The sequence below is a fragment of the Engystomops pustulosus genome, chromosome 9 (genome assembly GCF_040894005.1).
Source record: "Engystomops pustulosus chromosome 9, aEngPut4.maternal, whole genome shotgun sequence".
Lineage (NCBI taxonomy): Eukaryota > Metazoa > Chordata > Amphibia > Anura > Leptodactylidae > Engystomops > Engystomops pustulosus.
Window position 1 is genome coordinate 81,703,784 of NC_092419.1, and position 24,492 is coordinate 81,728,275.

General features: G+C 40.9%; 1 protein-coding gene across 3 annotated transcripts in view; it reads left to right on the plus strand.

The window, feature by feature from the left end:
- The window catches only part of LOC140078066 (relaxin receptor 1-like), a 273,289-nt gene that overhangs the window by 172,757 nt on the left and 76,040 nt on the right, over positions 1–24,492 (plus strand). For all 3 annotated transcript variants that reach the window (XM_072125872.1, XM_072125870.1, XM_072125871.1), the window contains one exon: positions 19,981–20,127. In XM_072125872.1, the coding sequence (XP_071981973.1) occupies positions 19,989–20,127 (139 nt within the window). In that variant the 5' untranslated portion in view covers positions 19,981–19,988. The remainder of the gene's footprint in view (positions 1–19,980; positions 20,128–24,492) is intronic.

Below are 24,492 nucleotides of genomic sequence, written 5' to 3' on the forward strand. Positions count from 1 at the left end.
AGTTACTGCAGGTCCCTCAGCCGTCCTGTGGTAATGATTGCTGAATCCTGGTGGTCCGGCAGGGCTCAATAGTGCATGTCTGGGCACCGCTGCCAGAGTGTGACGTGGTCGTATCCGAGGAAGCTATCTGGTTTATAAGGGACAATATGACTATATTTATAGGAAATTATCTTCACACAGGAACATTTTTTTATTAACATCCAATTGAAGACATGTTTACATATGGCAAATGAATTTAATTAAATGTAAATGCCCTGATGGGAATACCCCTTTAAGTATATTGTCTATGGGAGTATATGATGCCAAATGCAGTTGCAAGCAGAATAAGGAAATATATAGGAAAACTTACCTACAGGGGAAAATGTGGGGAAAGCTTTAGGCAGATTGTAATTTCTTATGAGTCGGGCCCTCTTCCTATTGTTTTCCATGTTAATTGTTCACTGTGAAATAAAAAGAGGAAGGCACACCCTAGCGCATTCAACTCTTTGGTGAAATCCTTACTTATATACAGTGAAAAGGCACAACCAAGCATAACACTTTTGAAAGCATAGGAATTAGGGGAAACACGTGTTGCTATGTCACGTCCAATTCATGAACAACTGGGGTTGGATAATAAATCCTCCAAAGGTCCTAGGGTTGTTTCAATGTTTCAAAATATTACATCCAAACTTCTTTCAATGTCAAATCATGCTTTTATTCCGCGGGTTAATAACATAAAATCCATTAAAATCATTTCAGACAACGTACTTTGTGTTCAGGGACAAACACTTTGTCAGGTCTGTTGTGTGTGATTACTCTGTAATGTCTTATTTTGTCTATAAATGTACATGATGTATAAAGCTCTGGCACTTTATTACTATTATTGGGTATTATGCTATTGACATTTAAAGGATTAGGTTGCATGTACCATAGTATTTTAGTCTTTTGTAAAATTGTTGTGTTACAATTGAAGGGTTTTATTTTTAGTCTAACATGATTTTTTTGTACTGATGACCAATCCTTAGGATACAGAATATTAGCTAAGCTGCAGCTAGTACAGCCTTGAGTCTTCTTGGGAATGATCTTGGGGATCCTCAGCCATTCTTACTTGCAAATCCTCTCCAGTTCTCTTCAGTTTGGATGGCAAATGTTAGTGGAAGCCATTTTCAAGTCTCTCCAGAGATGCTCAGTTAAGTTAAGGTCAGGGATCTGACTGGGCTTAGTCTTGTCTTGTTGGAGGGTGAATCTTCAGCCACGTCTGAGGTCCAGAGCACTCTGTAAGAGGTTTTCATCCTGGATATCTCTGTGGATTATGGACGCCACTTTGATTTTAGGAACCTTGATTTTTAAAGAAATTCTTTTGTAGCCTTGGACAGATATGTGCCTTGCCACAAATCTGTCTCTAAACTCTTTGGCAGTTCCCTAGACCTCTTGATTCTCATGTGCTCTTACATGTACTGTGAGCTGTGAGGTCTCAGGTGTGTGAATTTCCTAATCAAGTCCAATCATTTTAATTAAACACTGCTGGACTCCAAAGAAGGAGTAGAACCATCTCAAGGAAAGTCAGAAGGAAATGGACAGCCTGAAAATTAAAAATGTTTTTCTTTTTTAATAAACTAGCAAAAATATTGACATTTCTGTTTTGTTGGGGGGTGCAGAGTGTACATTAATGAGTAAAAGAAAATATGAAACAAAAAGTGAAAAATTTAAAGAGGTCAGAATACTTTACGTACCCACTGTATCATGCTGGATTTTGATGGTAGTATACTTTTAATAAAAACTATTTCAAAGCTCATTATTTTTGCTTGCACTATTCATTAATGAAATAAATGAAATAACAATTGAAATAACAATTGAGACAAGCTTTAAGCACTTAGGGTAAAATGTGTATATTTTTGCAGAAAACTATTAATGCAACCCTTAAATGTTTACCACCATTGTTATAATATAAAATCATAGAGAAGTGATTAAATATTTCACTTATCTAGTGCTCCCACAATTCTGAAGTTTATGTATATAATATTAACACCAGCCAGGAAGAATGGTTTCCACTGTAACATAACTAACACGATAATATAAAAGGAATAAATGGAAAGTAATAAAGTGCATGTTATGATCTAATTTATAACCACTTAGTACAAATGGCATAAACTCTGCCCCATATAGCACATAATATAATTGTTCATAACATGTGAGTAGAAATGTATTTACAGAGTCCCATTAGAATTGTCAAAGTGAGAATAAGTTAAGTATATGTCTGTGTATAGAGCTTCTTTATGCTTTTTCCAGTGAGTGAACCGAAATAAACTGAATACAAGTGGTCACTGACTTAAAAACCCTTGACTTACAAACAACCCCTACTTACAAATGGACCACTCTGCCCACTGTGATCTACCTGGATGCTGGTAATCCAGGAACATCCAGGCTAAAATGATGACATACATATTTAACTTAAGAACAAGCCTACAGAACCTATCTTGTACGTAACCCGGGGACTTCCCTACATACAGGCAGTCCCCGGGTTACATACAGGATAGGTTCTGTAGGTTTGTTGTGAAGTTGAATTTGTATTTAAGTCGAAACAGTTCTGTAGGTTTGTTGTGAAGTTGAATTTGTATTTAAGACAGTAACTCCAGACAAATTTTTTTGGTCTCTGTTACAATTGGACTTTAAAAATAGTTCTCTTGATATGTCTTAATGTGGATAGTTTCAAAGCTTTCTGTTCAGTACTGAATAAAATTTTTGAGCAGGACTTTTGTGCTAAAGATTTTGAGTCACGCAAATTAAGTTGACGGAAAATTGCTTTACAGCATAAGAGCTAAAAAGTGAAATCCCCTGCCTATCACATGGGCGGCAGAAGACTGACACTGTCCTATTCACTAGGAGGATGAGTCTTTGATAAAATCAACTTTTCTCTCTCTTGAGTTCAGGAATTTGGCTCTTCTTTCTTATAGTCAAAATTACAAGCTCAGAAGTTTGGTCATTGTGAGCCTTTAAGGCACCACTAAACCCCAAAATTGAAAATTTCAGATATGAAACATGAAGGTAAAGTACATTGTTCAGTGATAATCTGACATTCTATTGCAGTCCTGGCAAAACCTTTACACTTTATAGACAGCTAAAGATCCTACTTCAGCCTTAACACAGCATTTTAATGGCATCGAATATAGGTCAAAAAGTAATTTTGGAGTAATACTTATCTGGATAGTTCAGTCAGTTACACAGTGTATCTGGCCTGAAACTGAACATATTGACCCATAACAACAATCAGCTTAGAAGAAGCCACAGGTAGAACCATATGTACATCTTTTTCTGATACGTCTTCCGATCAAAGAGGCCCCACCTTAAAGTAATCTTTTCATTTTTTCATGTGAAGTAAATGGAAAAAAATCTGAGTATGGAACAAACCACCAAGGAGGGAGGGACACTGCTGGACACTTCATTATTTTGGGGGCTCTACTGGACACTTTATTATTGAGGGGGCTCTGCTGGACATGTCCTTTTGAGGGTGCTCTGCTGGACAATTCATTATTCAGGGGACTTTTTGGACACTTCATTATTCAGGGGGTTCTGCTCTGGACATTTTATTATTGAGGGGGCTCTGCTTCACATTTATTAAACTGTAGCATCTGTATTTTCTACCCTTGGCTTATTCTCCAGTCAATAAGTTTACCCAGTTTTTGTGGTAAAATTAGGGACCTCAGCTTATACCTGAGTATATACAATATATATATTAGGAATTAATCAAGTCTGTGAGACATTGATGGCAGGTCAGAGTAATTTAGGTGTAATTTCATGCCATTTAATGAAATTTATATTCAATAAGAAATTTGCTGGTTACAATGTTTCTACTAGAAAATAGAATATTATTGTCTTTCATAAAGTACAACTGTAAAGTATAAAAACTTTTGCCTAGCTAAGCCAAAAAAAGCATTTCTCTAATTTACACTCATTACTTGGTCTTTCTGACTGTCTTTGTTTGGTTGGTTGCCATGGGAACCCGTAGCTAGATGGAGGAGAGGAGGGTGGGTGGGTGTTGTTGGGAGGGGTTACTAGTACATGCATGCTCATCAGTAGCAGGATATTATCAGTCCTGTTAGCATGTAAAAAGCTCCAGGACCTGCAATGATATTTGCAGTCATAAGCATGTGACTAATCTCATGCTTCAGGTCATCCAATTACATACCAGGAATGGTTTGTAGCAGAGCTGTTTGTGTTTGAAAGTTTGAATATAGTAGAAATGTGTATGTCTCTCCATAAGAGAGGTGGTCTTCTGGAGCAATTTCATGGTGCATTCACATGTGGCAGTAACGCATGCATTTTCAAATGCCTGATTACATAGCAGTTAACATTGTGTTTACAAAATGCATATGTTAACACAATGTTAACAGCTATGTAATCAGCTATGTAATCAGGCAAATCTTCTCTTCTCACATACTGTGATGTTGCTTTGTGTTAATCTTTTTATTCCCATGTAGGTGTTTTATGGAGTAGTTGGACATGTTTTATGTTGATGTGGTAGACTCCTGTATGATACAGAGATCCAGTTCTCTGTCTCCTCTGCCTTGCTCTGCAGTAGATCTCTGTACAGGAAGTAACACTGATTCTGTGTCCTGATTGGCTGTGTGGTTTGTGCATGTTCATGTGAATACACTCATCACTGCTCATAGCACAACCAGGAAGTCTCGCTCAGTTCAGGAAAAGCTGAGAGGATATTACAGATAACCTCACATATCTATTAGCCCTATATATCAGAATAGGAAGAAGCCAGCAGCATGATACAGGTATCATTGGAATTGTTGTCAAAGGCTCTTTACAGCTGTACTAAAACTATTTTTGTCAAGTAACTTTAGAGTTACGCTTTAAGATATCCATATGTTCAGTATCTGTACAGGAAATCCAATAGAACAAAGACAGCTTCTTATTTTCTCTTTTTATGGTTGTATATTATTTTACACTTGTCTCTGCCTCTCGGGCACCTGTTTATAAAAGGGATTTTCAGTCGTCTAATTAGGATTATTACACACAGCTAACAGCAGAGGTTCTTTGTAGGTGCCTTCAAAGCTGCCAGCAGTTCCCGATATTATCTAATTCGTCCAGCCCTCTCGCTGAAGAGGCACACCAACCCGGGCATCATTACAGAAGTATGTTTCTAGAAACCATTGCCTATTACTAAAAGAGGATTTTCTCATGGTAAACTCTGTATAGACTTAAACCGTGATGGATGTCATGCACATTCCTGATGGAGAAGTTGATTTTAAGGTTTATCTGACGATAAGAAAGCATCATTATTTTTTTGCTTGGCACCAATGACAAGCTACTAGGACTTTACCTATGTGCCAAAAAGTAGTTCTTACAATTCAAAAAACTTTGTCTGACAAAACAAAGGGTTTTTTGCCATATAAAAATTTGTCCTATATAAATCAATTTAAAAATGCTGACAACTAATCTGTTTATCTGTCCCTTCTCTCTAGAGAGAAATTTCCATTTCAATATGTATGTTAATGAGGCAGTTAGTGCACCCAGGACATGTCCACAATACCCGGAGCACTGCCCTTCCCACATGAATCTTTTCCCTATTCTTCTGGTATTGCCCCTTCCTTCTCACAAGACAAATTTCCTGTTGGAGAGGAGGGTGGCCAGATTTCAATAACAGAGTTCCAAGTGTTAAATTAAATCTATCAAAATCAAGCAGTGACACTTACTCATAGACCCAGTCACAGTGGCTGTGATAATCGTATTATATTTGTGGCCTCCTTCCTTCTAAAATCAACTTTTTAAATTAGACTTATGAGTCTGAAGGGCTCAGGGGGTGTTACCATAATCCCTTCATGCTGTAGCTTCACAGGCTGTTACACTATCTCACCTACCTCCCATCCTTCTGACTTCTGTAATCTCACACAGAAGTGGGAGGGGGTGCAGTGAAGCTCCCGCAAGTTGGGGCACTTGTCAACATCCAAGAGATCCTTCTGGCTCATTAGTATAATTATAAACGTTGATTTTAGAAGGAAGGAGGCCATAGATAACAAATATAAGAAGATTACCACAGTCACAGTGCCTGGATCTATCAGTAAGTGTCCAGGGATTATCATGATGGATTTTATGGTAGTTTTACATTACATTGTGAGTTGCTTATCCGTCAAAAATAAGTATGTATCTAAGGAGAAGCAAGATTGTATATGTATTAACTGTATTGTATTGCAATGTGTAATGATAAAAAAGAATAAAGTTAGTTTAGAAATCACTTTTTTTGTCTAGTTACCTAATCCATAAATAAACTATATTGTATTCATGAGTCATAATCATATAGAAACAGGAAAATTATGTGATTTTTAATGGGAAATTACATGCTGAAAGAGTCTGTAAAAGCCAGCACTCATATAAGACAAAATGACCCCAAGTACTATTAAAAGCAAATAATTTGCCTTGAAGGCAGGACAATTTGTATAAAAGCACAATAAGATATCATCTGGGACTTCTATCTCTATTACAAGAATAATGTATAAGCAAATAAAAATAAAAAACTATTTTTAAGACAAACTTTAAGATTAACATTATGATGTAACATACGGTAATACACACCGAACCTATCTCAGAACGTACCTCCTCTCTCTCCTTAAAATATGTGGTAATCCCAGAAAATCACAGACTGTCAGATGGAATAATCACAGCATAAATCACATCAATGGCTTCCTATCTGATCAAACCCTAAACTTGAGCCTACGACAATCTGCTGTCAGGAGTCTGCAAATAAGATGAACTCTACCTCGCATTATGGAAGACGAGGTATGAAGCAGATTGCGGATTTGCAAACCTTAACATGTTGACTTAAATTGACAGCAATGGGAATTAAAATGAGAAAGATGACAGGTATATTCCCCCAAGCTGGATGCATATCAGTGATAAACATGTTGTGCTGAATAGCTGGTGATGCCTATTACAATGTAGGACCTGTCTGGACATAGACATGCTGTGTAATATGCTGTGAGCAGTCATTTACCCTGCTATACAGAGAGACAAAATAATAACCGCACACACGCACAAGCACTTGACTTCGCTGTGGAATAAAATCTGTTCTGGGGAAAAGGACACATACATTATCAGGGAAGCGGAGGAACAGATAAGATCTGACTTTCGGTTACTCATTAGGATAAAATGTACCAGGGCTAATAGTGCCCCGAGATGCTGTCAGCTCATCCACCTTATTTTCCCCGTCCCTCGCTTTCATAAAATTGTTTAGTCGACCAGAAGCACACAAGTCGGGGAAATACCTGGAGGCTTACAAGGTAGTAGGTCATGTATTCTAAACATTGACATATCACTGCAATAAAAGCTTTCACTGTCAATAGATAAGATAATACCACAACCAGATTGTAATAAAATATTTACAGAAGTTATCTGGATACAACTTTAGGGGGACCTGGGTTTAAGTCCCCCTCCAGGTCAACATCTGCAAAGAGTTTGTATGTTCTCTCTGTGTTTGCATGGGTTTCCTCCAGGTCCTCCAGTTTCCTCCCACACTCCAAAACATACTGGTAGGTTGATTAGATTATGAGCCCCATGGGGATAGGGACCAATTTGGCAAGTTCTGTGCAGCGCTGCGTAATCTGTGTGCACTATATAACTAGAAAATTATTATTATTATTACAATATCAGGATGTTTGTAGGAGGAATGGACATTCACCAAGGGTGATCGAATATCACAAGGGTGGTACTCGGAGGATCATATGAGAGGGGGGTGCTAGTGGAATAACATGAGAGGAGTGCTGGGGGGATAATATGAGAGGGTGATGTTGCCGGGAGGATAACCTGAGGTGGGAGGTGCTAGGGCATAACATGAGAGGAAGGGTGCTGGGGGTATAACATAAGGTGGGAGGGTGCTGGGGGAATAACGTGAGGTGGGCTGTTGCTCGGGTAATCATATGAGAGGATGGTGCTGGGGGGAGGTTGTTTGGAGGATAATATGAGTTGGGGGGTGCTGGGTGGATAATAAGGGGGCCTGAAACTTAGGGAGCTATAATGTGAGGGAGAGATGGTGAGGGCACTAAAAGGGAAAATATACTGTGTGGGGGTGGGAAAGGGAGTGGGGCAAAATGCGTGGCTTAAGAGGCATGGTGCCACACTTTTTGTCCCTCTTTTACCATTGCAAAAGTTGGGAGCTATGGCTAAAGTGTTCACTTTTCTGTTTTGTATCCTCCATCCCTCTTTGCACCCTAGACTCTCTGCAGAACAGGACTTCCCAATCCCCCTCAGTGCCCGGCTTGCCTGCTTTTATTTTACCAGATATGTGTTAGGCACATCTGTCCACATTTAATACCCTTTCTTGCCAGATTTGGTCCCTACCCTTGTGATCCCCTCCCTACTGTTCTCTCACAGCCCTATGATATTCCTTTCCACTAACACAGGAATTCTTACAACTAATATAATCCTCAACCATCCCTACAAAATACCCACAGAGCCAATGCTAACGCCTAACACCATCTGAAACCCAGCCACCCTAATAAACACCTTTAGAACAATTAATGGATTTAGACCTAAACGCTTACAATCGGGATTGAACACCACATATTTGTAAACAATTGAAAACATGTGGTGCTCATTCATGGATGCAAGCATTTAGATCTCGATGCATTAGTGTTTTGTACCAAGCTCCTCCCAGTTTTGCTTGAATTGCATTTCTAAACGCAATTCAAACACAATGGGGGTCATTTACTAAGGACCCGATTCGCGTTTTCCCGACGTGTTACCCGAATATTTCTTATTTGCGCCGATTTTTCCTGTATTGCCCCGGGATTTTGGCGCACATGATCGGATTGTGGCGCATCGGCACTGGCATGCACGCGACGGAAACCGGGGGCGTGGCCGAACGAAAACCCGACAGATTCGGAAAAACTGCCAGGTATAGGCCGGTGAACTGCAGCGCAGCAGCGCCACCTGGTGGACGTTGGAGGAACTACCTTAGTGAATCCCGGCCGGACCCGAATCCACCGCAGAGAACGCGCCGCTGGATCGCAAATGGACCGGGTAAGTAAATTTGCCCCAATGTGTGAACTCGGCCTGATCTTCTGTTTTAATCCACTGTTATGTTCTCAGTTTATTCACTGGATAACAGACAATAACACACTTCTAATTTTCAGGCTCCCCAAGTGAGCATAGCTGAAAAGGCCCTGAGAGTGGGAGTATAAGGGTACGGTCACACCTACGGCAAGTGCTGCTTTTACTAGTGCTAGCGCAATGGGGGCATGTCATATCCATTATCAGTCAGCAGATCCCAAGACCTAAATGTGAATCTAAGCTGTGTGGTAGGTGATGATGTGGAAAAGGGGGTCTGTGTGACTAGTGATATCCTAAACTTTAGAGAGTATTGAATGGGAATGGGGAAACTTAATTCACTAAGAGACAAGGAAGAGGCCAATAACTTTAAAAGAAACCTACCACTTGAAGTGGCAAGTTTCTGATGGAAATACCGGGCACCAGCTCAGGGTGAGCTGGTGCCGGAGCTTATTTTCGTCAGTGTTTTAAACCGCGGTATCGCGGTTTAAAACACTTTTTAAACTTTATAGCCGGCGCAGGCAGGAACGCGCTCGGCGCTTACCATGCGCGCGGCTACATAGGAAGTGAAGGAGAGCCGCGCGCATGGTAAGCGCCGAGCGCGTACCTGCCTGCGCCGGCTATAAAGGTTAAAAAGTGTTTTAAACCGCAATACCGCGGTTTAAAACACTAACGAAAATAAGCTCCGGCACCAGCTCACCCTGAGCTGGTGCCCGGTATTGCCATCGGAAACCTGCCACTACAAGTGGTAGGTTTCCTTTAAATGTGAGCAGTAAATTGAACAGAGAGAAGGAAAGGGGCTTAAACATAGAGGGGGCAAGGAGGGCATAAAAATTAATAGGAAAAACAGGGGGGCTACTCCTAAGAAGCAGCAAGAAAAGGGTCAGTATCATTAAAGTCTTTTATGTGGTGATCATGGTGATGTAAATCACTTCTGGTAGTAATATTCCTCATGACAGTAAAGTCACTTACTGTATAGCGGTAATAATAATCACTATATTTTCTACTAGTATGCTGATATTATGGGGGTACCCTTAATCCACCACTGCCTATGTCTCAATAAGATTAATCAGATTACAGAGAAAAAATGAGTTATGCACATATTAGACCAAGCACAAATTGAAAATCCATCATGTCTCTCTTTTAGTAAGACAGTGACATGTAGATTTGTTTATGGCACCTTCACACATGTTCATGCAGCACCTGTACTTCTTGAATGATTTGGTCACATGGTCATAGTTACCTCATTCTCTTATGCAACGACATAAAAATATAATGACTGCTACTAGCAATCAGGGAGTAAGAGTTTTCCTTATCAAAGACTTTGACAATTAAGGTCACCTCGTACACATGCAGAGACTTATAATCATTAAAGGGGTTTGCCCATGAAGCAAAATTAAACACAATAAAGATCATATCACTTTACAATTTTACTCAGTTGTATTGCACTTTTAGCTGTCACTCCATAGGCTGCTCTGTGCAAAATCCCAGAGTGTGGGCAGGGACTCTATAAACAGACACATTGCAGCACATTTACTAAGAACAGTGCTAGACGCAGATTTGTGCTAGACACAGATTGCCTGTGCATAGTGCAGGGTGCGTAGATTCCGGATTTCTGGCGCACATTGTGCATGAATCTGAAGGATTTTCTGCACCTGCACATTGCTATTCTGATTCTTGTCATGTGCAGTGCGAGGCAGAGAGGGTTCACGGCCTCCATAAACTCGCTGCACATGCCCGGCTTTACTGCTAGCAGTAAAGCTAAGCAGTGAAGATGTGCAAGCACATCAGAGACCACAAACCCTCTCCTCTGCATGACAAGAAACAGAAAAGCAATAAGCAGGTGCAGATAATCCTTCGGCAAGCCGGATGACAAAAAAATGCTCTTTTTTATGTAGGTCTGCTGCCAAGATTTTTTAGCCAGAAAAAGGGTGCCAGTTAGTGAAATGGCTGCTAAGGGAACCTGTCACCAGCTTCAATAATGAAAAAGCTGTTGGAAGGTTCCCTTTAAATACCATAGATTTTTATCACATGCAGCAGACATGGACCCGTTTTGTCAGTATTTTTAACCCACAAGACATGTTTCATATTGTGATGTTCAGGGACCAAAAAAGTCAGGGGATGAGATATGAACAACAATATTAAAAGTGTTCTAATTGCTAGATGTTAATGAAAAAGACTGGATCCTATCTGGCTTGCTATGCATCCTGAGCAGTACAAGAACGCCAACAGATTTATGACACCAACCTTCCCCGGCCGCACTGTTGATGTAATTTCTTTTAGCACTTGCTGAGTAGAGGAAGTTCTTAAGAGGCTTTTTCCTGCAAGTTGTTCGAGATTCTACAGGAAATTAAAAGGATACAGAATGACAAGTGCAGAATTATGACACACGCCTTACATGCTGTGCTAAATGCTGCAAAGAAATTCAAGGCTATGATGAAGGGGTAACTCACATGTGCGTAACAGTCTCTACAGCTCTATTAGTACTGAGCCATGCACCCTCCATTACAACCCTACTGTTTATACATAGTGATGAGTGAACCAATTAAATTCAGAGGTTTATCTTTCTTGATTATGATGGTCGACCACATTGATTAATTGGTTTTAACAGAAGCATACTTACATGTGCAACATCCCCCACCGGGGCCTAGCCTTTTCTCGGGGCCTGGAGACAGCCGGGGCCCGCAGTACCTGAGTGGCTGGCGGTTGCGGCCTAAGCACGCTTGTGTCACGGTGCTTGGTATGGGGAACCGGAGGGCTGTCCTACAGCCTGGCAGGTCTCCAGCAGGGTGGTGTTGGCAAGAAATGATGAGGGAGAGGCTGCTATAGCGGATCTCCCTGGGGCAACCCTTTGGTGTCTAGAGTATGAGTCTCTGTGTGGTGGACAGGGTGCCCGTGATGATGGTAGTTGTAGTAGCAGGGACCAGACGGAGGCAGAGGTTGAACAAAAACAACTTACAGTTCTTTATTGGAACCGACAGGAACCGCAGCAACGTGCCTTTAACAGAGTGGTGGAGTGCTGAAGAGGTATTTGGAGGGAGCCACAGGATGTAGATCACCAGCCTGGATGCAATGGCAGGCTGGGAGGCAGCTGTGTCCTAATAGGAAGCTTCAGCTTGATCCTGGATATCTTCAGGTATCACCCTTGAAGGTAGGATGATACTCCTTTCCTCTCTACCTAGCTATTAGCTCCACTTCAGGCAGGGGCTAGGCTCTTCCTGCTCTGGTCTGGTGTGCTAGCTGTACAGACTCCGAAGAGTCTGTACTGGAGAGACTCCAGTCTCCTTCTGAGCTACTGCTCAGCTAACTGCTCTCTAGAATATTCTTGGCCAAGGGTTTTATTATCTCCCCTTGGTCAGGTGGTGGCTGCTCCTCCAATTACCTCTCAGCTCACAGAGACAGGATGTAACACAGATCATTGGATAATAGACTTTTACATCATACTCAGATTAACTTCTGCCTTGCCAGGCAGGATCTACCACTGCAATGTCCCCTGTGTGCTGTAGTGACATGCTCTGGGACGTATTCGCAAGCACTCCTTCGCCTTGCATCGGCGAGGGTGTTGCACATGCTAGTGTGTGCCCCAAAACAGGATCCATTATTCATTTAGCTGCTAATGGCTTATGTTTGTGAAAAAGGATTTCTAAAAAAAATGGGGTGATTAGGACAAGCAAAGAAACTGAAGGAATAGTGGTGGAAAATCAAAATACATCAATACATCCTGACGATTATAACTACAATCAATGAATTCTCTAAAGTATCATACTATAAATGACAGAATTTCCATAGGACAGAAGAATTGTGATGGGCTACCGTAATTACTATTTAATTTCACCAAATGCAATTATTAACCCTTAAAGGGTGAAAATTAGCGTGATTCAACTAGCATTGATGGCAGATGGATCCAATTACTCTGACATCCACTATCTCCTTTCCTCCTTGCGTAGCGGCGTTTGTGCTTGACAAAGGCGAGATATTGCCGAAACGTTGCACAGAAATTTTATTTTGCTGCATAAACAATAACATTTTTGTATCATTTAAAGTTTGCCTGGATTTCCTAATGCTCTATCAGTGGTAGGAACCCTTCCGGTGCATCTACTATTGGAGTGCTGTTACAGGTTTTTTGTCAATCAATAACATTCATGTTAAGTTATAAATATTTTACAAGTAATTGTCACTTAGGACTGACATAATGATGGCACCATCCCCCTCCCCCCACCATGGCTGCACCTCCTGCCCTCTCATTCACCTGTTTCTACAGTTACTTTAAAGTGCTGCTTTTATCCAAGATATTCCTGTTTGCCTTTAACTTGCACTATACATTAACAAGTGACCTCTCCCTATACATTTTTCACAAGGGTAATAGCTAATGTACTTACTGCTCTTTATGTTGTTTCCAATGTATGGAACATTCTTATTATTATTCATCAATAATACAATAAAATAATGTCTCCCGCTCCTGAGATCTGACCAGGATCTTCTGATAATAAAAGGGCTAAAATGAGGTTTATTTGCGTTTCTGCCATGGTCTGTATGTGAAATATAAAAAATGTCTTCAGGCATAACATGCGGTTATTTAATAGTGTACATCGGAGAGGTATTTCAGGGAATAGAAGTTTGTATCTATAAAAGCCGTCATGCTGTGCAAATACAAACAAAGTACGTCCATACTTGTATATACGGTTATTATGGAGTCAGTCATAGGCATTAGGGACAATACCTCCCAACATATATCCGCAGATGCAACTATTGTCACAGCAGCAATTTATTCCTATCATTTCAAGAAACATTCATTCAGTCTTATTGTTGCGTTGTTACAAAATTGCAGCTTAATCTTAGATATTTGTTAAGAAAAATTAAGTGAGAAAAAAAATCACCATTTAATCGTAGTTATTGTACATCGCACTATACAGGGAAATGCAGGTCTTACCACCTTTTCCCAATAACAGCTGCAAGGACAACTATAAAACATCCTCAATAATACTAAAGGGCATAGAAATAGATTTGGTTGAATAATTGCTCTTTTATGCCTAAACTTCTGCTACTTAGAGTTTTACAAGGCATATGGGTACATTGCAATGTTGTGGTCAATTATGATAAGTATACTTCACTAAATAATTGGTCAGACCACCCATGGAGTACTGCGTATAATTATGGGCCTCAGTGTATAAGAAGAACATTGCTAAAATGGAACCACTAAGGCAGTGATGGCGAACCTTTTAGAGACCGAGTGCCCAAACTGCAACCCAAAACCTAATTACTTATGGCAAAGTGCCAGTACGGCAATTTAACCAGAAAACTGACGGTTTAGTTTAGAATCAATTTACACAGGACTGTCTGAGCTCGGATTCCAGCAGTCCTATACACACTGAAACGCCACTTTTACACCATTTTACATCACATAAAAGAGTAATAAAAAGTTATCAAAAGGTCACGCAGTCCTAAAAATGGTAGCAATGAAAACAACGGCTCATTAAGCAAAAAAATCACACCTCCCCAGCTCCGTGCACTAAAGTTAGCGCCACAAGATGGCGGAACTATTTTCTTTTTCGTACACTGTTTTAATTATAGAAAAAGCATTAAAACACAATAAAACCTACAAAAATCACTGTGATAGGACCGAACCAAAGAATAAAGGAGACAAATGATTTGGAGCAGCAAAAGTATTAAAATCTACAGCTTCCCAGTACACGACATGGAATAATAAATGACAAGTAAAATATGTTACGCAAAATATAAGCCCTCACACAGGTATATATAAATGCACATATAAATTTATAATATAATATGCATATACATAAATACATACATAAAAATACATATGTTACTTACTCTTGCTCAGGTGTCTGTTGTTCCAGGGGGGGGATGCAGCATCTGGAGTTCTGGGCAGTTTGGTTATGAGGCATGAGTTCCAGGGGAGAGGGTGATGGGGGTGCGTGGGGGGGGGCAGTGACCGGAGTTGAGCGGGGGGGGGGGGGGCGCTAGTGAGAGCGGCCGGAGTTCTTGCGGGGGGGGGGGGGGCAGTGACCGGAGTTGAGCGGGGGGGGGGGGGCGGTAGTGAGAGCGGCCGGAGTTCTTGCGGGGGGGGTTGAATTGCGATAGCGGGCAGAACAGGCTGGGGTTCGGGCGCGGGGGCGGGGGGGTGTGTTCGTGGTAGTGCTTGTGACGCAGTTTGTGCACTGACTTTCGGCCCGGTTGCGGGCGGAGTTTTATGGGAGGTGCGGGAGCGGGCAGGAAATCAGCCTTCCTATCTATCTGTGGAAGCGCCGAAGTAAAAAAAAAAAATAAATACACTCACCTCAGACTCGGCGTTCCTCCGGCTGATCACTGCAGCACACACGGAGTAAGGTTCCCCAGCGCTGGCAGCGTAATGACATCATTTCGCTGCCAGCGCTGGGACGCTTACCGTCCTGTGCGCTGCTGTGATCGGAGTGACAGAGGAGGCAGTGTCGGCGCCCTGCACTGTCATGGCTGTTAGCAGTATCGGAGCGCAGCTCCGATACTGCTAGCAGCCATGACAACCAGGTGTGGACAGTGGTTGTCCGCACCTGGCAGTGGTTAGGAGGATGGGGCGCGTGCCAGCAGTGAGGGCTCTGCGTGCCCTCTCTGGCACGCGTGCCATAGGTTCGCCACCGCTGCACTAAGGTAATTAAGGGAATGGGTGCATTGGAGTACAATGTCAAGTTATCAAACTCTGTGGAAAAGACGCTTACAGGTCATTCCTCTTTTTTTTCCTTGCTATTGGTGTTTTTGAATCTTTTTGCTGCATAATGGCTGTTTTGTGCCTATTTTGCGTTTTTTTGGAAGGTTACACTTCAATTCGCTGCATGTTGTTGCGGTCTATTTGTCATTACATTGTGCCTCTTTACAGATGTATATCAGATGTAAATAAATGGACTATAACACGCCAGCCCTGACCATGCTTAGGAAAGGCAATGGTAAGATTTGCGGAAAAAAATTAGCGCCTAATAAGGCGGAAAAAAAACAGCGCTTGACCAAGAGTCAAAACGACAAAAACAAATGAGGTACAAAAAATAGACTCGCAACAGGCACAAAAAGAGAAGGGGGAAATAAGATGTACAAATACAGTATTTTTCGGACTATAAGGCGCACCGGAGTATAAGGCACACCATCAATAAATGCCTGCTAAAATGTCTGATTATAAGGATGAATGACGAGTAGGTGGCAGATCTGTGCACAGTTCAAGGCAGCTTTTGTCTGTAAGTACGGTTCATATACAAGGCGCACTGGACTATAAGGCGCAGCTTTGATTTCTGAGAAAATCAAAGGATTTTTTGTGCGCCTTATAGTCCGAAAAATACGGTACTTGAATTATATTGGACAGTGCAAAGATCTTCCTAATGATCATTTTATGCCTAGACCTATAGAAGTGAGAAGGGGACATATAGTGGTGATAGTTTTTATAGATTCAAGATTCTTCTTAGCCTAATCTTGTCTCCCAAAACTTATGAAACTTCTGGAAAAGTGGGGGCTAGAGAAAAAAATCCCAACTACGCCATAATCAAAAGGGATTTATCTATGAACATGTCATTAGAATCATTCACAATTTGCTTCACTGAAGGTTCACAAAATTTTACTCAAGATTCAGTTTTCTTTACAGAATTAGCTGACAAATTAGTGAAATGTGTAAAAAAAATACAATATAATTACATTTTTCCCATTAAAGTTTTTAAACAATTAGTTAAATTGAATAAACGTTTACCAAAATATGTTAAAACTATAAGTTCTGTTTTTCTTCAGCTGCTTCTCCATTCTTGCTTCAGCAGACTGAGGGGGGCAAAATTAAAACACCTGTATTTTCCGAACCTTGGCAACTATAAACACAGTTAAAAAAGGGGTTGTCCGACATTGTAAAAAAAAAAACCTTGGTGGCTGGGAGGGGGCTGCTTAAAAAAATAAACATTAACTTACCTCCCGGCGTCCTGTGCTGCCATTTCTATGCTCTGTGCCCCATGTAAACAAACAGGGGCGCTGAAACCAAGCAGCGTTCAGCTTCCGATCGGCCAAAGTGGACGGCCAGGGCCGTCCGTCCTGCATTATTCAGCGCTGAGAATAGGGCCGGCCAGAAGCTGAGTATAGCTCAGGAGAGATCAGAGTGGATTGGAGAGATGTCAGCAAATGACGCTGGGAGGTAAGTAAATGTTTATATTTTTAAGCATCCCCCCTCCTGGCCTCCAAGGTTTTTTTTACAGTCTCAGACAATCCCTTTAATATTGTCCGTAAGATTGTGTTTCTAGGTATACATTCACACAATGTATGCCCACCATACCATAGTAAGGCAGGCATACATCAGTGCCGGGGAGAGGAGCAGGGAATGAGCGCTGCTCACCCCCGCGCCTCTCCATAGGAATACACAGAGCCACGGGCTACGGAACGGTGCAGCGCATGTGCGGCATCGTACCGCTCCTGTACGGCGCTGTAAGGCCATAGAAGTGTTTTTTACTGCAACTTGTACAGTAGATATCTCCAGCTCTGACACCGGGGGAAAAGGGGAGATTCTTCTCTTTAATATGGTTCTAGGTTCCACCATTCAGGAGATATAGCCATTTGAAGGGGCCTACTAGGACTGCTAGGACAGGCAGTTGGCAGATAGGTGCGAATAGGACGTATATATAGCAGTAAAGCACTTGTGAAGAAGTTAAGCTTTTTTGACATAGCAAGTTCTTCTTCAAAATGCATTTGAATATTTTAAAAACCTTCTTTTCTTCTAAATATGGCCATTCTTGTCTATACTGAAACCAGATTACTGCAAAGGGGGATGGGACGGGGAGGTGAGTAGTAATCATCTATCATTATGGAATCTGATGGTAGATGTCCTTTAAAACAGTTTTCTTTCCATTTGCGGTCCACAATGACGTGCCAAGGAACACTAAGTTGTGTCTGTGCACATTATAGATAATTTTTGATACAATTACATGATGTACAGTGAATGGTCTTTCATTACATTTTTATCTAATAGCCATGAATGCATTTGCAGCTGTTTGAAGAGTTGTAGGGTCACCTGTACTGTAATGTTGGCCTTTACAAATTCCCATATTCACATCCTTTCATCATACAGGTTCATTGAATGACAAGCACATAGTTACCCAGCTGAGCTCACTTCCTGTTTTCTAACTATATTTTATGATATGATTTCCTCAAAGAACATTCTTATTTTATGGGTTTGGACACGCTCCAAAATAGGGCTGGATTTAGAGTTAGATAAAAAGGCTGGACAATGTTATATAGCCTTGGTTTTGTGTAGGGTGTGTATCAGCCTCTATATCATTAGAGTTCACATACTTTGCCGATAGTAATAGGGATAGAAGTGCACCTTCCCTTGGTTCTATGTTTCATTGTATCAATGAATTTGCGTATTTGCGTCAGTTTTCTGATGGACTTTGCACGTTCTTTTAGGTGTAAACTGCTTGCGCGGTTATTAAAGAAGTGTCCGTGCCACTATTGTGTCGCACACAACCGTTTGGGCTGCAGCAACACAAATTAGGGGGCATTCCGGTGCTCAGTCTGTGCGACAGATTTCATATGCAAAGTCTGTCGCACTCCAGATATTAAATATTAAAGGTGCACCACAAAAACGTTGGTGAACTCTTTTGGGCCACTGCCGGGAAGCGACAGATTCATGATTTCTGTCCGACCCCCCCCCCCCCCCCCCCATTTCTGTTGCAAGCTGGCGGTGATGCACCAAAATTCCGGAGCAATTTGGCGCAAAACGGAAACCGCAGGGAAACCCAGCGAAAATGCGCTCCGCGGACCCTTAGTAAATTAGTAAACACAGTCATGACTTGCCCTATCATGTAAGTTGGCATATTTTTTAAACGGATTACCTACTGTATTGATTGTTGCTCTTATAATGGACAGGTAATTTTACACATTTTAACATCTTATAACTCATTGTGAGTTTTTGCCCCATCCTGTCCAGCCAGTAGCTAACTTGGTAACACAAGTTATTGGAAGCAGGTCCTTCCAGGGAAATGTACAGGGTTAATCCTGTAGTGTGACAATGTGCTAATTTGCAGATTCCAGGGAAACTTTCACTTCTTATCAAACTGAAAAGGAAGTTAAGGCTTACAACCAAGGCTAGACATCAATTTCTTTCCCTGTTTATTGTATTACAAGGCATGCAACTAGGGATAGACTGCATTTTATTTTATTGTTTATTGCACTATGCGTAGCACTATGCATACTATGCATTATATACCATACATAGCAATTCCACCCTGGGAAATATCTGACCGTTGTGATGACAATAACTTACCAGACTAAACACACTTGTGATATCTGCTCACTTTATCACAGATGAGAGCTGTGATCTCCCAAATGCCAAAATCGGATTACAGTTAGTGACATGAGAATTAGTAATGTGATGTCAAAAGATGCTTCCCTGACTGCAAATCACTTGTGAAATTATGATTTGTTACAAGACTGAAACTAGTTATTCCACTAGTTATTCCCCTAAATTGTTATTGTGATATCACAGCAGCTGAGAGATGAAATATGATGTCACAAATGTACAACAAACAAGCTGTGCTCTCATACTTATGATGTCACAATAGATTTGAAAACACTTGTGATGTCACAGCTGTCAACCAGACAAAAGGCCATCCAATGTCTGGGGAGATAAAGATAACTGGAATTTGACTGCTAAATTTTTTTGCTGCAAAAAAATGTCAGAATAAAAACACATTCCAGGATGTATAAGAAGCAAATAAAGATTGCACATAACACAGACACAACATTTAACAAATAGTTACTATACCATTATATGACATCACATGACATCACCTAAACATCATAGGTTTGAATAAGTTAATGTATTTCCCAATATAACTGTGATTTTTAGTCATTTAGATTTCAGTCCCATGAGTTACACTGAGTTTTATAATACTACTTTATGTCATCCAACTTTTCCTATGTCTATTCAATTTACAGAAACCCTAATGATTCCCTCAAACATGGATAGTGGTACTTGTCCTCTAGGGCAGTTTCCATGTGGAAATCTGTCTGTGTGCCTACCTCAACTTCTTCACTGCAATGGACATAAAGACTGCTTGAATGGAGCCGACGAGGAAAACTGTGGTAGGTTGTAGATGCTTTTTTCTTAGAGTAAGATATATTATGTCAGGCTTCATAAAAAATGACTTCATTTAAAGAAAATCTACCTTTTATTTTTATGCATTGTGAAACAAACATACCTTGAGAATGCTGTAGCAAGACTGATGCAGGAAACTATCTTGTTTAATCCCTGAACCGAGTAGTTTTGCTAAAAAAACGATTATATAATTCAGGACCTTGGAAAAGCTGGGTGCCTAAATAAAAACATTACACATGGGGCTTCCAGAAGTGTCCAGACAGGACTATTCAACCTGAGCTAGATGACCCATACTCAGCAGCTGGGGGACGGTACAGCAATTGATTACTTCTGCCTGTCAGGGACAACACAGTGAATACAGCGTTTTCCGAAGCAGCGCATAATTAGGTTAAGAGAAGCGCGGGGCCAGAAACAAGAGCGGCAGAGCCTTATAATCATAATGTTATAATAGTTTTTTTCAGCAAAACCACTTGGTTCAGGGATTAAACAAGATATGTTTCTGCATCAGTGTAGCTACAGAATTCTCAAGGTATGTTTGGTTCATAATTCATAAAAGCAAATGGTAGATTTCATTTAAATATAGATTGAAAACTATGTAAAATACTGACAAAAGAGTTTTTTTTATCATCCAAAAGATGTTGTCTCTGGCAGCAATATGTGAATTATCTCATGATAGCCAAGGGGGCGGTAACCTTTTATTTTCTCTGGGGGTGTCTGCATGTTGTTTGAATAGAAATAGTTTCTGCCCATACAGTGACTAAATTATGTCACTTCCCAATGATTTTGTAAAGGAAGGTTTGAAATCTATGTACTGAATATTATCATCTTATCCATTTGTGGTTGTCCCTGTTTACTTTTTTGTCTATTTGGTCCCAACCTGCTTGTTTATTTTCAGTATCGAGCTTGTGTCAGAGACTTTAATTGTAGGATGAAATTTTCACACATTGGTTGTTCGGAAGAGGCTCCTGGAATGTCGCGCAGAGGAGAATTCATTTTGATAGTAACCAGCAGCTTTATGAATGCAGCCTGTGTTCTAATAGATGCTATAACTCAGTATCACTACATGATAAGTCAAATACTCAGACTCATTTATCAAAACCACTCAAGAAATAAAAAAAAATATGGGCATCAAGGTTAGTTTTTTGTGAGACCGTTTTGATAAATGAGGCCTTTTGTATTTGCAAAGACATTCAGCCTTCTACATTTTAATTCTTTCATCTACTTTCAGGCTACTTTTACCTTTAGCGCAAGTTTATCCATAGAAATACTGATCCCTGTGTGCATAAAATTCTTTTATTGAACCATCAAAATCAATACAGTTTGGTCCACCTCTCTCCGAGACCATTGTTGCTGTTAGTATTCAGAAGGAGTCGCTGGGATAATAAACAAGTCACAACCATATATTTTATAATTGTAGGTCTAGACCATATTTTTTATTTCCTTCTGACATTTTAAATTTTTTTGCTGTGAAGGGAACAAGGATTATAAATGAAACTTCATTACAGACACTTTACAGCTGATCATTGGAGTCTAGGTCCGAAGTAAAACATCCAGAGATCACCACCAGAGGTCACAGTGGGCAAAGAAGTCCGTCTGTAACTAGGGGTAGTCTGTAAGTCCGGTGTCTGTAAGTTGGACTGCAATGGTCTACTTCAGATTGAATATTTTCATAACTGTAGTTTCTCCCAAACATATAATGCCACACAGCGCCTCTGGTTACATAGACTGCTCAGTGTTTCCTCATCTCCCTCCCAGAATGCTTCTACGCCCTCCGAACATTAAGACTGCCCCCAATAGAAACTTCTCCGAACTGTATACCCCATCTTTCTTTACAGAATGCGTTCATGTTTCCCACTCTCTTAGACACTTACCCAGATAGACTTCTTCCCACATCACCTGTTTCACTTATTTGTTACAAATGATGACCACTTATTCACACTTTTACTCCTCTTTATCAGAAATTGCCCCCCCCCCCTTTGAAAGACTGCTCGCCATACCACCTCTGATTATACACCATTCAGGTGACAGTATTCTGATCAGTATTTCCCTTCAGTCTATGGAAACAAAAACAAGGAAAACAAAGGAAAACTATGATCGAAAAATGTACAGCTCTTTCACATTTATGTTCCACTACCGATTTTTGGCTTAAAAATACCGAAGGAAAATGCTGTCAAAACTTCTGTTTTCTGAACTGTGTGTGTGTGTCCGTGTGTGTGTGTGTGTGTGTCCGTGTGTCCGTGTGTGTGTCCGTGTGTCCGTGTGTGTCCGTGTGTGTATCTGTGTGTCCGCTAATGGAATCTGCACCATTGTGTTTCCAATCACCAAATTTTGCATATCCACTGTCTATGTCTCAGGGAATGTCATTTTAAATTGAAATTTACCCTGCGCTTTCCAAAATACTTTAAACAATAATTGGATACAGGTAAAGGGGTTGTGTTTGGGGAAAGTAAAAAATCTTTACCCCATATATATGGAGGCCAATTGTACGGCCCCAACAGTAATACCCCTATGTGTGATTACGCACCTAGTTTTAAAAGTCCTCAGAATACAAGCAGAACAACACATTTACCCTCCAATTGGAGAGAGAAAAGAGGACAAACTAGAAGGATATATACAAATTGTGAGTCTTTATTTATAACACACATGCACAATAACATAGGCGATGCCACCACCAGGTGGCACCGTCATACAAATGACAAAAACAAACAGTAAAATGGTGTTAAAAACATGGGTGGTGTGGTGCAGAACAGAAGAAGCGGTTGCCCCCAGAACAGATGGGATGACAGGTAAGTAGAAACCTGTTTGGTTTGAACAATAGACCGGGTAGGTGTGAGCCTGAGCACTGCTATAGAAACATGTGTGCTAAACAGGACTAGTACCAGCGATAGCTTTGAGAAAGAGTAAGTTTTTTATGAATAGTGATGGCGCTATCATGTGAGCTGCATAGCTGGAGTAGCTATGATATATGAAGGCAGGATCTTACCCAGTCATCTGTGGAATCACTGTCCTGGAGGAGCCGTGCTTTCCAAAATACATATATTAACCACAATATACAGGAGTCATTGTCTGCTGCTGTGGCGGCTAGAAGCTGAGCCATGATCCTTGAACATTTTGCCACATATCATAAATATGAACTTTGATTGGTTAAAATAGGCAATGAGCATAAGACAGCTTATATGTAAGTTAAGATGGATAGTGATAGAGACATGCAGGGAGAGTGAGAGAAATGCAGGGAGAGTGAGAGAAATGCAGGGAGAGTGAGTGAGTGACAGAGAGACAGGCAGGAATCATGAGTGAGAGATAGAGAGACAGGCAGGGACAGTGATAAACAGTAAGGCAGGCAGGGAGAGTGAGAGACAGAGAGACAGGAAGAGTGAGTGAGTGACAGAGAGACAGGCAGGAAGCGTGAATGAGAGACAGGCAGGGAGAGTGAGTGAGTGATTGATATAGAGAAAGGCAGGGAGAGTGAGTGACAGAAAGGCAGGGAGAGTATAAGGTGAATGAGTGACAGAGAGACAGAGAAACTGAGTGAATGAGAGACAGACAGGGAGAGTGAGCGAGAGAAAGTAAGGGAGAGTGAGAAACTGAAAAACAGTGAGAGACAAAGAGACAGGTAGGTAGAGCAAGTAAAAGGCAAATAGACGGGAGTAAAAGCAAGAAAAACAGGTGAAGAGACTGAGTGAGAGAGAGAGAGATGGGAAGGGAATGTGAGACAGGCAGGAAGAGTGAGTGAGGGACAGAGAGACAGGCCCCTGAAAGTGAGACAGACAGGGAGAGTGAGTTTGTGAGAGACAGACAGGGAGAGTGAGTTTGTGAGAGACAGACAGGGAGAGTGAGTTTGTGAGAGACAGACAGGGAGAGTGAGTTTGTGAGAGACAGACAGGGAGAGTGAGTTTGTGAGAGACAGACAGGGAGAGTGATTGAGATACAGGCAGGGAGAGTGATTGAGATACAGGCAGGGAGAGTGAGTGAGATACAGGCTGAAAGGGTGAGTGAGAGACAGGAAGGGAGAGTGATTGAGACATAGACAGACAGGGAGAGTGAGAGACAGAAGGAAGAGTGAGTGGCAGGCAGGGACAGTGAGTGAAAGACATATATATATATATATATATATATATATATATATATATATAAAATATTTTTTGTTAACTAATTCTACTAAGACTAGATAAGAGCAGTTATTTACTATCCCGGGCAATGCCAGGATCTACAGCTTCTTAATGTATACAAATCACCCTAATGTTAACTAAAACCTTTAATTTCAGCAATGCAAAGTATAAAATGCAACTTTTCTTATAACTCACTTTGCTAGCATTGACCTTAATCCACTAACCCTAATCCATTAATCCTAA